The sequence below is a fragment of the Dermochelys coriacea genome, chromosome 14, assembly GCF_009764565.3.
Source record: "Dermochelys coriacea isolate rDerCor1 chromosome 14, rDerCor1.pri.v4, whole genome shotgun sequence".
In the NCBI taxonomy this organism is placed as follows: domain Eukaryota; kingdom Metazoa; phylum Chordata; order Testudines; family Dermochelyidae; genus Dermochelys; species Dermochelys coriacea.
This window is the reverse complement of record NC_050081.1, coordinates 25,564,328-25,578,663: the sequence shown is the minus strand read 5'-3', so window position 1 is coordinate 25,578,663 and position 14,336 is coordinate 25,564,328. Positions and strand designations below refer to the sequence as shown.

The 14,336-nt window shown below is 44.4% G+C and overlaps 1 protein-coding gene across 2 annotated transcripts in view; it reads left to right on the top strand.

The window, feature by feature from the left end:
• The window catches only part of DNAH9 (dynein axonemal heavy chain 9), a 402,978-nt gene that overhangs the window by 142,052 nt on the left and 246,590 nt on the right, over positions 1–14,336 (top strand). For both annotated transcript variants that reach the window (XM_038371718.2, XM_043496454.1), the window contains exon 39: positions 9,938–10,103. In XM_038371718.2, the coding sequence (XP_038227646.1) occupies positions 9,938–10,103 (166 nt within the window). The remainder of the gene's footprint in view (positions 1–9,937; positions 10,104–14,336) is intronic.

Here is a 14,336-nt window from a genome sequence, read left to right as displayed (position 1 = left end):
TTCTTTACATGATTTTACTTTGTGGTGACCTACCACCCTGGGACCAGGAATGGGAAGGTGGATGCATTTCTCCAGATGGAGGAGTGTTGTGAACATGACCAAGAGGCTCCATCCACAATCCTCAAACCACCAAATTCCACTTCCAGTACCACAATCTGTGACCTGCTACCCTCCATACATTCCCTGTTGTCCAGTGATCCCTTCACAAGTCAGTTCCACCAAGTCCTCCATAGTGCCAATACCCAGGCTGCCTCAGTCTTCGGCTTTCATGGTGGAATTTTGTATCAAAAGGAGCACATCTGCGTATCTGATGGCCCAACCAGGCTGCAAGTCCTACGAATTTCTTTCTTCCCTCAAGATCACAGATGAGTCATAGTCCCCTTGCAGCCACACAGGGTCCAGCGAGTCTGGAAAACCTGAGCCATGGGATTGGATTTGGGCGAGGACCAGATTTTCAACCTCCAGAGCCTAAAGTTAAACATCAAGGCTCCATTTCAGCATCTGCTTAAATTTATCCCTGTTCAGCAAAACACATATGCATGTGTTTAACTTGAAGCATGTGTTTTAATATGTCTAAAGTTAAGATCAGGCTGAAAAGTTTTGCTGAATAGGGACAGGCCTGAATCTAACCATGTGGATTATGTTGTTGGTTGTATTACGGTGGCACCTAGAAAGCCCAGTCACGATGAGGACCCGATTGCGCTGGGAGTTGTACATACACATGAGGAGAGGTAGTCCCTACCCTCAGTGCCCTGCCCCAGCCCAATGTGCTTCTATGGTGAAGGTCTGGGTGAGCAGAAACATAGGTGTGTAGCCTTGCTGCTCACATCAGGGCCCATGGTCTCAGGGTGAAATCCTCGCTCTGTTGAAGTCAAAGGGAGTTTTGCCATTGACTTGAGTGAGGTCAGGATTTTCACCCTCCGATTCCCCCAGATCTGACAGCATGTGGGGGTGGGAGTGGTTTGAGGGAACACTCACTGGGAGGCTCCCTAGAGGATCAGGAGCAGCATTAATGTCTGACAGAGTTGGTGTATATATATGCTCTCCCAGCCTGTGTTACCAGCTCAACTATCCAATGTCTCCTTCAGGGGCCTAGTCTGCTGGGGCTACCAAAGCCCAGGAAAAAGCCCTGCTTCCCGTAATACACAGAGGGGCAGGTGCTGGGACAGAGACAAAGGGCTACCCTGTGTGGTGAGAGAGGCCTGGTTTGTGCCATCTATTCCCATTGGTTTAGAGCAGGGCTGAGTCCAGACTGGGTGAGAAAGGGGTCAGTCATTTATTTATTGGGTGGGGTGGGAACTTGGCAGTGTTGGTGACAACATGTAGGAAAAAAGAAAAGGGGAGCAGCCCTTTCCCTATATTCCGCCCCCTCCCCCATCTGGGCACTGCCTTCTCGGCTTCCCTTCTCCTTGACAGGCATGCCCATGGAAATTATTATATATCTCAGTTCTATTTGGCTTCCCCTGCATATTGCACTATAACATTTACAAAAGAGGAAAAGAGCTTATGGTAATGTTAACACACAAATAATTCATAACTCTGCAGCCGCAGAATAAAATGCCATAACTTGCAAAGCTGCATGAGGCCAGCTAGAAATTTGATCGCAGTTTAAATTAAATGACCCAGATAAGCATTTAGCTTATATTTAAAAGGCTTGGATGGTTACTATATAGCCACAAAGCACAGTCAGATTAACAACCTGCTGTTTTAACTGCTGTGTAAGATCTGTACAGGTGAGCTTGAACTTGCATGCCGTGAGTGGGTCAGATGGAATGAGCTGGACAACAAAGGCCACTTTTAACAGCATGGCCTTTTATACATGCAAGTACATGTGAATGCAAAGTGGGAGAGTTTCACAAATCCATGCAAGAGCCTCATGTATGACATTAGGGAGCTGTTTGCCCAATGCTGTATTTGATCCTAGGCTCTAATGTTCAGCTCTGCTCCAACACAGCAATGGGATCTTCTGTGTTCAGGAAATTCCTCTCACAGTGATCATTAGCCCTTCTCACTGTTCCCCACACTGCTGCCCATTAGTGCTCACATTTACACTATGGATCAAATGCAGAAGGCTAGGCACGCGGCCAAAGTGCCCCTGAAATCCCACTGGCCCTGTGCATAGGGGTGAATTTCATACTACATGAACAACTTGAACAGCATGTCTTTCTAGCAAAACTCAAGTGAAACAAACCTTCCTTGGCATCTGGTCCAAATTGTGAATGATCTTCAAATATTAACACACTTCCCTCTTCAAATACTGTTTTAATTTTTTCTAGAGCATAGTTTTGTCAATATAGGTCCTCTGGAAGATTGAAAAACAAACTCAAACGCTCTATCTTGAAGCTTTCCTAGCAGGGTAAAAGAAGCTTCTCTCGCTCATTTATCTCAATACTGATGGTGCAGTTGTTGAGATTTATATGGACTGATCTGGGCAGCCTTTTCATATTTCTTTGGACTGTGAGCTATGGCTTGAGTTTGGGGTTCTCTTTCTCTAAGCATATGAATAAGTCATCTGCTATGTGAATAAGTGTGGGTGAAAGATTTCAGCTGTGGCTGCAGTGTTTGTGTTTGTTAGGCATGATTTATATTGCTCTACATTCTTCTCCACTCTTCATATCTTAGAGTTAATTTGCTCTTTTTTGTGTAGTTTGTCAGTTGCCTGCTGTTTCCAGCTGGCACCTATTTAACTTTGTAAAACTCAGATACAATGCAGATTATATATCTATATATAAATTATTCTTGGAGTGTTCTTTGCACATTCCCACTCCTGGGATATGCGCTGACTGGTGCTGTTGAATGATGCAGCCTTCTACTAGTAGTGCCTATAAGAGTGCTCACGCATCCCCTCCCACCTCTCCCCTCAGCATTTGAGCATGTTCTGAGGGTAGCACTATAAAAACATAATATCCCACCTACATATAAAAGCAGCGGTTGCCACTTCAATTCCTTCCAGCCACTGACTACAGGTGGATGTGAGCCTTTGTCAGATTCAAGATCCTGGGCAAGTTACATAGGTGCTGTAGTAAGAAGAGAGTCAGGAGGAGGCAGCAGCCCAGTAGAGAGTGGAGCACCCCATGACATTGCCGTTGAACTTCATGTCAAACCTGACGTATAAGAGCAGCAAGCCAGCCTTGAATTTTGTTCCCCTTATATTTGGAGACTGTTTGTTTATGCCATTTTTTTACACTGAGTGGCAAAAAGATCACCATGGACAGATGGGTTTTGGACACAATAAAAGATGGTTATACCATCCATTTAAAGACCTTCTTCCCTATTCTCTTCTCACAAATTAATGCTAAGAACAGAAATCAACTCCCTACTAAGGGAAGGAGTAGTAGAAGAGGTCCCAATAAATCTAAGAAATTGGGGTTTCTACTCGCACTATTTCCTAATTCCAAAGAAAGATGATGGACTTCTTCCAGTGCTGGATCTGAGGAAGTTAAATAGGTACATCCAGATTTCCCTTCAGAATATTAACTCTAGGATCCATTATCCCCTCCCTCTCCTGTCTAAACTGGTTTTACTGCTCTCAATCTCAAAGAAGCTGCTTTCATATTTCAATAAGACCATCACACAGGAAGTACCCGTATTTTGCCATAGGCACCATTTCCAATACAGGGTCCAATACGGAAAAGGACCTAGGGGTGACAGTGGACGAGAAGCTGGATATGAGTCAGCAGTGTGCCCTTGTTGCCAAGAAGGCCAATGGCATTTTGGGATGTATAAGTAGGGGCATAGCGAGCAGATCGAGGGACGTGATCGTTCCCCTCTATTCGACACTGGTGAGGCCTCATCTGGAGTACTGTGTCCAGTTTTGGGCCCCACACTACAGGAAGGATGTGGATAAATTGGAAAGAGTACAACGAAGGGCAACGAAAATGATTAGGGGTCTAGAGCACATGACTTATGAGGAGAGGCTGAGGGAGCTGGGATTGTTTAGTCTGCAGAAGAGAAGAATGAGGGGGGATTTGATAGCTGCTTTCAACTACCTGAAAGGGGGTTTCAAAGAGGATGGCTCTAGACTGTTCTCAATGGTAGCAGATGACAGAACGAGGAGTAATGGTCTCAAGTTGCAATGGGGGAGGTTTAGATTGGATATTAGGAAAAACTTTTTCACTAAGAGGGTGGTGAAACACTGGAATGCGTTACCTAGGGAGGTGGTAGAATCTCCTTCCTTAGAGGTTTTTAAGGTCAGGCTTGACAAAGCCCTGGCTGGGATGATTTAACTGGGACTTGGTCCTGCTTTGAGCAGGGGGTTGGACTAGATGACCTTCTGGGGTCCCTTCCAACCCTGATATTCTATGATTCTATGATTCCTCCACTTTGGTCTTTATACTGCATTAAACTCTTTACAAAATGCCTAGCTGTAGCGACAGCTTTTCTGAGAAGACCATATTTAGATGATTGGCTCCTAAAAGGAACTTCTGAAGGTGAACCAAAGGGTGCCACTCAATTCAGATGCTCTATGTTCCAAAGGTTGGGATTTTTGATCACTAAAAAGAAATCTCTAATGAAGCCTTCACAAAATATCCTTTTCATAGGAGTACATCTCAACTCCAGAATGGCAAGAGCTGAACTTCTGGAGGAGAAATTCCTGAAGAGGAAATCTACCATTCAGAATGTAAAGTTCTTCCTCTCTCTGCTGAGTCTTATGGCATCACCCACATATGTCACAACATATATAGGACTAAGGCTGAGACCCCTTCAACACTGGCAAGAAACCTGGATCTTCAGTACATGACACAAACTTAATACCATTCCCAAGAAAATCCAGAAAACAATCTTATGGTGAATGGACCAGGAACATGTATGGAAGGGAGTGAAGTTCAACTGTCCCTTTGCTTCCATGATCATTAGAACAAATGCCTCAAAAATGGGCTGGAGTACACACCTCAACAAACTTTAAACAAGAGGTCTCTCAAATCAGCAAGAGTGTCCCCTTTATATCAGTCTTCTGGAGTTAACAGCAATTCATTTTGCACTCAGATCATTCCTCCCTCAGGTGCAAGGATCTGTTGTTCAAGCAGCCAGAGACAATATGAGAGCACTGTACTATGTAAACAAACATGGAGGAGCCCATTCCTCAGAGTTTTGCAAGGAGGCAGTGAAGCTTTGGGGATTGGTGTATAATTCACGAGATTTATCCAGTAGCTCTGCATGTGGCAGAATGTCTCAATCAGTTAGTGGCCCAACTAATCGGAGACTCTTCCCAGATGTATGAAGGGTCCTTGAAAGATTCTGTGATCCAAGACAATTTGGGACAATTTTGCTCTTTGGGATACTCAACATATGTAGTGTATATATGAATTTTTATATCCTATAGAAATTTGCCCCAAGATAAAACCCCAGGTTTCATTTTTTTGTTCAGGAGTAGGAGCTCTTTAATGTTGATGCTTGTGAAGAAGGTTAGACAGGACTCGGCCAGGATGGCATACTTATCACCCCAGCCTGGCTGAGACAGCAGTGGTACACAGACTTGCTGCTTCTTTCCAATGGGAACTACAGATGCTTACCTTTGTCGCCGGACCATCTGTCACAGCAGCAAGGGAAAGCATACCATTCAGATCCACTTTTACTGCACCTGATAGCATGGGCAATAGGACTCTGACAGAATTAGAGAAATCTTTCTTTGTGGCTGTACAGTGTTTTACTTAATGCTAGGAAACAGTCAACTAGGAAATGTTGCAATTTTGAATGGAAAAGATTTTCACTATGGATAGCTGATAAGGGTATTGATCCTGTGTCAGCTCCTATTCAATCCAGAGTGTTTGCTGTCTCTGAAGAAAATGAGTTTATCTGTTACATCGCTCAGGGTACATTTAGCTGCAATTGTGGCTTTTCATATATCAATATGTGGTAAATCTATGTTCTTACATGATATTGTTAAGAGGTTTCTGACAGATATTTATCCCCCTGTGAGAGAGTCTGTTCCCCCATGGAATTTAAATTTAGTGCTAACACAGCTTATGTCTGCACCCTTTGGACCTTTGTCATCTTATTCTCTATTCCATCTTTCAGTTAAAGCTGCATTTATTATACCAATAATATCAGCCAGGTGGGTTAGTGAACTTCAAACCTTAATGACTGACCTTCCATTTACAATTTTTCATGAAGTAGTTCTTCTTCTTTGAGTGATTGCTCATATCGATTCCAATTAGGTGTGCGTGCACAGTCTTTGGAAAGTTTTTCCCCAGCAGCACCCGTCGGGTCGACTGTGGAGTCCCCTGGAGTGGCACCTTCATAGCACTCTATATATGACCCTGCCAACCTGGCGCCTGCTCAGTTCCTTGTTACAGCCAGTGATGGTCATTGGAACTGTGGCATCTTGTTCAGCAAGCTCTCCACGTTTCCCTAGCTCTATTTACTTCTGTTTGTTTTTCCTTAGTTAGTATAGTGTTATTAGTTCGCTGCTGGGAGTGGGGAGTTCCCCTTCAACCCAACCGTGCACTCTCTGGGGACTCAGGGCTTGCCTAAGTCCCAGGGATTCAAACCCTGTAAGTCCTGCAACAAGTCTATGCCAATGGGTGACGCCCATGACGCTTGCTTGATGTGTCTGGGGGAAACACCTCAGTCAGATAAGTGCAGGATTTGCAAAGGGTTTTGCCCGAGAACGAAGAAGGAGAGGGACTTTAGACTGAAGCAGCTACTCATGGAGGCAGCACTTAGACCACAGCCAGCACTGGCATGGCAGGACCCGGCACCAAGTGCATCAGTGCATAGTACCCCAGCAGCAGGGTAGACGGCACCGTGGAAGGACTCTGGAAGAATGTCCGGTGCTGTTCTCCAGGTGCAGAAACCGTTGGAGATGACTCGGCACCCGTCCCATTCCCCAGGTCAGGAACGGCACCAGAAACAAGGGAGGAGTGGTTCCCCAACTTCGGGACCCAACCCTCTGAACCAGCCAATGGGGTGCATCCAAGGGAGGAGCCTCCAGTGCTGAAAACTACAGAGCCAAAACTGTCAACTTCGGTCCCACAAGGGGGGGCCGTTGAGTCTGGGGCAATTGACTATGTAAGCGGCCCTGGGTGGAGGCAGTGACTCCACATTGGAGAGGGTATGTTAGGGGGCTTTCCCTTCACCCTCTCCCCTGGTTCTTGTCACGCTGACAGAAAGCAGAAGACCAGAAGTCTGAAGTGCTGGCAACACAATTTTGGGGGGGATTAGTTTCAAGCAAGCATGTCCATAACTCTGACGCCGCAGAGCCTTGTTTCCCAGTGTCCCATTCTCCTCGCTCCTTAGCAGGCATAATTATACATGAAATGCATGCCCTCAGTCCCACCTCTTACAACTTATGGTCATGTTCTGTTTTTTTGGGGGACGGGGTCGTGAGTCTGGAGGTCTTTGTCCCACCTCTTTGTACCCCATGGGAGGAGTAAGGAGTGAGGTTGCACTACGGACAGGGACAGGCATTTCTTTGGCCTTTGAGTGTTTTATACCTTCCCCCAATCCCCCCTTGCCCCTCCTGACTGGTTGCTTGACCTTGCCTTGAGGAGTTGAGGCAGTCTTAAAGTGTGTGCTCGTATATATACTCCCACTATGCCCAGTAACATTTTAACTCTTATCTGTTCCCATTATACCAACAAACCCAAACTGGCTAGGCAGAAGCAACATATACAGTGTCTTTGTCCTTTGTTTACACATTAGCTCACGAAAGCTTATGCTCAAATAAATTTGTTAGTCTCTTAAGGTGCCACAAGTACTCCTTTTCTTTTTACATATTAGTAAGGATCCCTTTGTTCACACATATTAGTAAGAATATAAGTCTATAAAGAATCAAACAGGCAAACAAGACATAGAATTCTATCTCAGGCAAAAATAGAGGCCTGAATCCTACATTATTGCTAGCACTCCTAACAGGTACACTATGGGAAGGCTTATGTTGTATCCCAAAGTTTTTAGCTCAGGCTGTCGTACTAGCTTGATTGGCCATAGAGCCCCGGGAGCTTTTTGGTGCCATTATGTATGGAGTTTAATGCTTGTAAACTATGAGAGATCCTACACAAGGCCACTGAGTTCCCCTTCAGAACCATAGCATTTTAAGCAGCGTATAGGCCTTGTGCAGGCTCTCTGCATAGTATAAATTTGCCCTTAGAGAGTTTCATGCAACCTGGCTTTCTTTGATGGACAGTCACTGGAAAACACAAAGAACTCTTAATAAATCTTATTTACTGTGAATGTTTATTTCAGACACTAATTTGAATATGTCAGGATTTCAAAGATAGCGAAACATCTCCTTTTACTAGTATTAGGAGAAATTGTTTCAAATTAAAAGGCTATTTTCCCAGACTTGTCATTTGATTCCCAGTAATTGCATTTCAATTTGATAGATCTCTTACGTATTTGTTTAACCTCAAAAATGGCTGATTTTATATGTTAATTAAACACTAATTAAATTTAAAGTAAATGCTTAGTTGAAACACTTAATTTAACTTGCTACCAGAAAACTCACAAATTGTGTTTTTTGGAGGGGGGTTTGTGGAAAGCTACTCCACTGAAAGGAGATTCATCATTTTTTTCCTAGAGTTTTAAATGTTTTTCTGCAGCAAGCTGTCAAAAGATGAGAAATCCATTGGATTCTGAGCAGTAGTAAGGAAAAGGCATTTGAAGTGCAGTGGAAAAAAAGGCATTTTTAAACATATAAACCTATAATTGGTATTCTGAAAAAAAGCCCCTTAATAACTTTTTCCACATGATAATGCATGTACTAAATGTATATTCTAACAAATGATTATTTTAAAATTCCCAGTGTCCTTTATTTTGGCCAATCCTCTGTAATTATAAATAATTGCTATTTATTTTGATGTTTTTATAGCACTACTATAAGTCCACTGAAGACTAAAAACTGTATAAATGAATCAAATTTAGTTGGCATGTACTGAAAAGTAGTACACCTTGAGACAGAAAGAGTTCCCAAAGTAAACATACAAGGGGAAAAAAGGGGGTATAGAATATGGCTTTGTCTGGTTGGTTTTGTACCAGTTGAGTGCAATAAAGCTTGGCTCACAAAGGTGTTCAAGGAAATGATAACCTAGGACAATGCAGGATCCTTTGTTGGATGATATGGCTGTGATTTTTTTTCATTAAATATTTATATAGAACTATACATTTGCATGGTGCTTTACAGGAAAAACAAACAACACCCCAAGCCCTTCACCACCTCCTAGGATCATTGCAAAAAGCTCTGTCCTCCTTCACGGGACTTGAAACAACTGATAAGAAATGGTCTTCCCCAGCCAGAAGAGAGAAACCGAAACCTGTGAGCATTTGCCCGCTCTGACTGGAGTTTGGCTTGCTCACACAACGTGAAACCTTGGAGGTTTTGAAAGATGTCTGGACACCACTGGTGAGGGAGACTCCTGCCTCTCCTAGCTGGTGGAAGCCACTGGAGAGTGCTTCAGCCTTCCCCTAATGAAGGGGACAAGGCAAATTACTAGCTCCCCTTATGCAGGCAATAGTGAGGGAGGCTTTTTTCTACCTGTTCTGAGACGAGACAAATCCACATGCCCTATGTGAGGTCAAAACTCACCCCCATCCTGGGGTTTGATTTAATTCACAAACATGAGATGAGGGACAGACACTTGGGTAACATGGTGGCCAGTCCAAGCCTTTCCCAAGCTTAGCTGCACTTTGAGGTCCTAGTTCTGGGCTGCTCCGTCCAGCCTTACTACTTTTGCCTCAGACCCAAGATACTTCTGTCAGGAAAATCCACCTCTAAAACCTGCTTCCTTCCTCTTTATCCTCTGCAGGCTTGATGTTGCTGGTAGAGCTGGATACAGCCCTCACCTCTAACACAGACCATTAACCCCTTCCTTCTTTGGGGTTTGTCCACTTACACATTTGATGACTGGCGTGCACCAATCATACGGTTCGTACCACTAGTTACATCCTCTGTGAATGCAGCCCAATGTTTGTAACAATCTGCTTTGTTCCCATACAGCTGTACTTGAGAAGCCTCTGGATAAAAAGGCTGGTAGAAATTATGGCCCACCTGGCACCAAGAAACTCATCTACTTCATTGACGATATGAACATGCCTGAAGTGGACACTTATGGAACAGTGCAGCCCCACACACTGATCAGACAACATATGGACTATGGCCACTGGTAGGTGCCTTCCCCTCCACCGTGCTATTCATGCTGTTAATCTGGCACTAAGCATGCACTGTTGTTTGTAGTCATCTTGGACTCATGATATTAGAGAGACAAGAAGTGTGAGGTAATATCTATTATTGGACCCACTTCTGCTTTTGAGGTAACACAAAGCTCTTCTTCAGGTCTGGGAAGTTAACTCACAGCTCTCCTTTCTACCGTTGGCGTAGTTCTTTGTCTACCTTCATGGGCGGTGGGTTGTATAAGCTGGGGGAGTCTGTGCTTCCCCAAACAGCCAGATGCAATCCTGCCCCCTGCTTACCACCACTCTCTGTGGCTCCAGCCCCAGTGCTCTGGCTGGAGAGGCTGAGGCAACTCGCCGCCCGCCCTCCCAGTGCTTCAGGGCTGGGAAGGCTGGGGCCACGCACTGCTTGCCCTCACAGTACTCCTTTGGGGCTGGAGGGCTAGCCTGGGACAGGACTCGACCAGTAGCTGTGTTGGTGGTGGTGGGGCTCTGGCGGGAGGTGGAAGTCGGGGGACCTCAGGCAGAAGGGACAGGGCTAGGGACTAGCCTCCCCCAACTGGCGGTTCACGTGCCGCCCATGCTTACCTTAATTGTACACATATCCACAGACATGCTCCATTGCTTTTCTTCAGTTAGAGCCACTGGATTAACTCATGTAGTGTCATACAAGAAACTGTCCAAGTCCTGTGATTTCCTGCCACTGTTCTCTGACAATAATTTGCAGATTTTATTCAAATGTGGCCCATTTTGGAGAAGCCTCACTCTTTTCTGGGCTTACATCATAACTGCTGCTTTGAAAACTGATTGCTTGCAACAGGCAATACATAGCGCTGAGACCAGTTGCCTGGCCTGGGATTTGATTTCTATGTGATTGAAACAATTACAACGCATATTTACCAAGGAATGTTGCTCTACAGCCAGTGATCACGTATTCACCATAATGCATCCGATGAAGTGAGCTGTAGCTCACGAAAGCTTATGCTCTAATAAATTTGTTAGTCTCTAAGGTGCCACAAGTACTCCTTTTCTTTTTGCAAATACAGACTAACACGGCTGCTACTCTGAAACCTGTATTCACCATAAACACTGGTGGTGTGATAAGATAGCCAGTGATGGACATAAACTGTATGTCCAGACAGACTACCTTAGGGCCCTACGTAGAGATTGATCCAGTTGGTACTCGATCTATAAGGTGGCTGTGTCCTGTTGGGATTTGCCATATTAATAAACGTGTTATCATTGGACCACAAGTCTTTACTAAAAAAGAACTGGTATTGTTTCTTGAGTAATAGAGTTAGCATGAAAGTGAGGATTTCTCAGCACAGGTATGTTGAAGAAAACCAGTTCCAATGTCTCTCAAAGTGGTGGCCCCATGTTATTACAGCCAGAAGCACAGCATGCACCTGCCCCTTCCTGCTGGGAAATAAAGGGAGTTGGGATTAGCTTCCCAATGTGCTGTCCAGATCAGCCCCCTGACCTCCAAACACTCATATCCAGCAAAGGCTTATTGTGAAGGGGGATGAAATTGTGTGAGTCCATGAGAGGAACCAAAATGCCGGGGAGCAGAAGCCTGGGCATCGGGGTGTGAAAGGACTGCAAATTGGTGAAAAACGGATTAAATAAAAAAAGACCAAGCTTATTCAGACAAGATCCACGCTCTGCCATCTTCCCTAACTCCCCAGCTCTGCCCTCTCTGTGCATAAGGATGCATTCTGTACCAAACAAGACCCCCTTGACACTCCGTCATTCTGCCCAGATGCAACTGTTGCTATCAGGTATGTTCCAAAGAACCCATCTGGATGCCACATCCCTGCCTTTCCGCGCAACCCCCTTTAACCTCCCGTGCTGTTATCATAGACTAGATGGCCCAGTATGAGATGAACAAGGTTCCCCGGAGTACATTAGGCTAGATGGGCATTTTGTCCCTGTCACAGCTCCCACGCTTTCCCTCTCTGCAATTCAGAAGGAGTCCTAGAGAGAGAGGATCAGTGGGTGCAGGTCTGCATGCCACTGCTGGACCTGTCACTGGCATGCTATGACCTGAGTGGAGATGCAGGAGGAGCCATTTAATAATGGGTTCATCAGGATGGTACAAATGAGGACAGCTGTTGATCTGAGAAGCCACGTGCACACAGCAACAGCATGTTTCATAGAAACTGTGGATGAAAAGTATAGAATGGATCTGAATCCCCCTGCACCTTGGGGCAATGTGTATCCAGATCTGGACTGTGTGGATCATACTTCTCTCTATAATAAAAATAATTAATAATAATAATTAATAAAAATAGTAGTACCTATGAGCCCCAGCCTGGGACCATGGCCCCATTGTGCTAGGTGCTGTGCAGACACAGAACATGAGACAACAGATGGATATAGACAGACAGAAGAGTACAAGGAAACAATGGGACAATACGGGTCAGCATGAGAGGCAGTGGCGTCAACACGCCCACAGCCCAACCACTGTCAGTTTGTTATGTCTGAACGGTTATGTGCCTGACCTGGAATTGAGCTGGGCCTAAGCTCTGTCTCTATTGTGAGCTACCACGGCACCGGACACTTATTCCCACATGCTCTTGTTGAGTCTAATAGTATCAGAAGAGGCGTCACTAACAACATTTAGTGTGTCCATATTAACTGTGAATTGCTTTGGTGTCCAAAAATCTGTAGAGTTTCCTGTTGTCTCCTATTCAGAAGTGCTTACAGTTCATTTGTCTGTTTAGTTTCAATGATCCCTTGCTAGTTCATATTGAAATAGTTGCAGATAAGCCCTAGATTCATGTACCTAGACTCAGTGTTGGAAAATGGTTTCTTAAAGGGGAAAAATTACTTGCCAAGGGAGGACCTAGTGTCAGATCTGTGCAACTGTGTTTGGAAGTGGAACTGCATTGTCCTTATTCATAATAATACTTTAGGACTGGTGTGTGTATAGCACACTTAATCTGTTGTATGCATGCTCCTCAGACACACATATCTGATACTCCAGCTCTGGCGCTGTGGTGTGCTACCCTGGAACTGGACGGACGTGCATAACTGCAAGACTCTCACCAATGCACTCAGACACAGCACTGTCACCAATACATGCATTATTTGTCAGATTCCCTCCACGTTCCCAGTCAGGAAGCTGAAACAATGACATAAGGCACAATTCCTTTCCCATTTCTATATGTGGGGAGGGGTAGCTTGCAGGCTTTAGTTAGTGCCTAATAGTAACAATTTGGGTTCACAGTGACATGAAAAGGAATAAGGACTGTCTCAGGATGAACAGGAGGATCACAGAAGATGCAAAACAGAAATAGAAAAACTGAGCGATGCTGTGGATATATGATCAAAAAGTACATGACATGGTTCCACATTCGTGGATCATTGAGACACTGAAAATGCAATAGGTTCATCCAAAGTTCATTTCCTTTGTGCCCCAATCTACAACTAACTGGAACACTTAGCTCAGCCAGGAAGGGACTCTCATTGATGGCATCCAAATTAAAAGTGGAATCTTTCAAGCACTTATCACCAGTGCTGTTCGTGGTAGTGATGCCGCCACTGATATGAATTCTCTGTGAGCTAAATTGCGGTTATTAAATCAGCGAAGAGCAACAACCAGTTAACCATTTGTTTTACATGGCTGATTTGAAATTATATGGACCGTCACAAAAGGAGATGCAGAGAGTGATGACGTATGTAGAAACGTTTGGTGAAGCTATAAATCTGGGGTCAGTTGACTACCCGGATAACTGCCGGCATGATCAAGTGGAGTCAAGAGGAGAAGAAAAAAAATGATGTCCAAACAAGAAACCTCCTGGTGATGTACAGAATAATGAATATATATCATGACATGGACAGAATGTACATCCAACAATGCGATGGAGCAAAGGGTGTGCTATAGGTAGAGTTAGCAATTGACAATGAAGAATACTGTGTAATATCAAAATATGTAAGAAGTCAGCCAGAGTAAAAGATCATCTAGTTGCGATAACAAGCTAAGGCAGAGTGCATCCCAGCCCAAGAAAGCATAAAGGAAAGGAGAAAGCAAACTGCCAAAGAAAGACTTGGAAAGATTTAAACAGAAATCAATGCACAGACAGTGGGGGAGAGCTCGAACCCATTAGTGATCCAAGATTAACAGATTCATGTTTTGTAGGAGGATACCTGAAAAGAGAGACCAAGAGCCTCAGTGTGAGTGCACAAGAACAGTCCTTAAGACTTAATTATGTTAGAAACAAAAT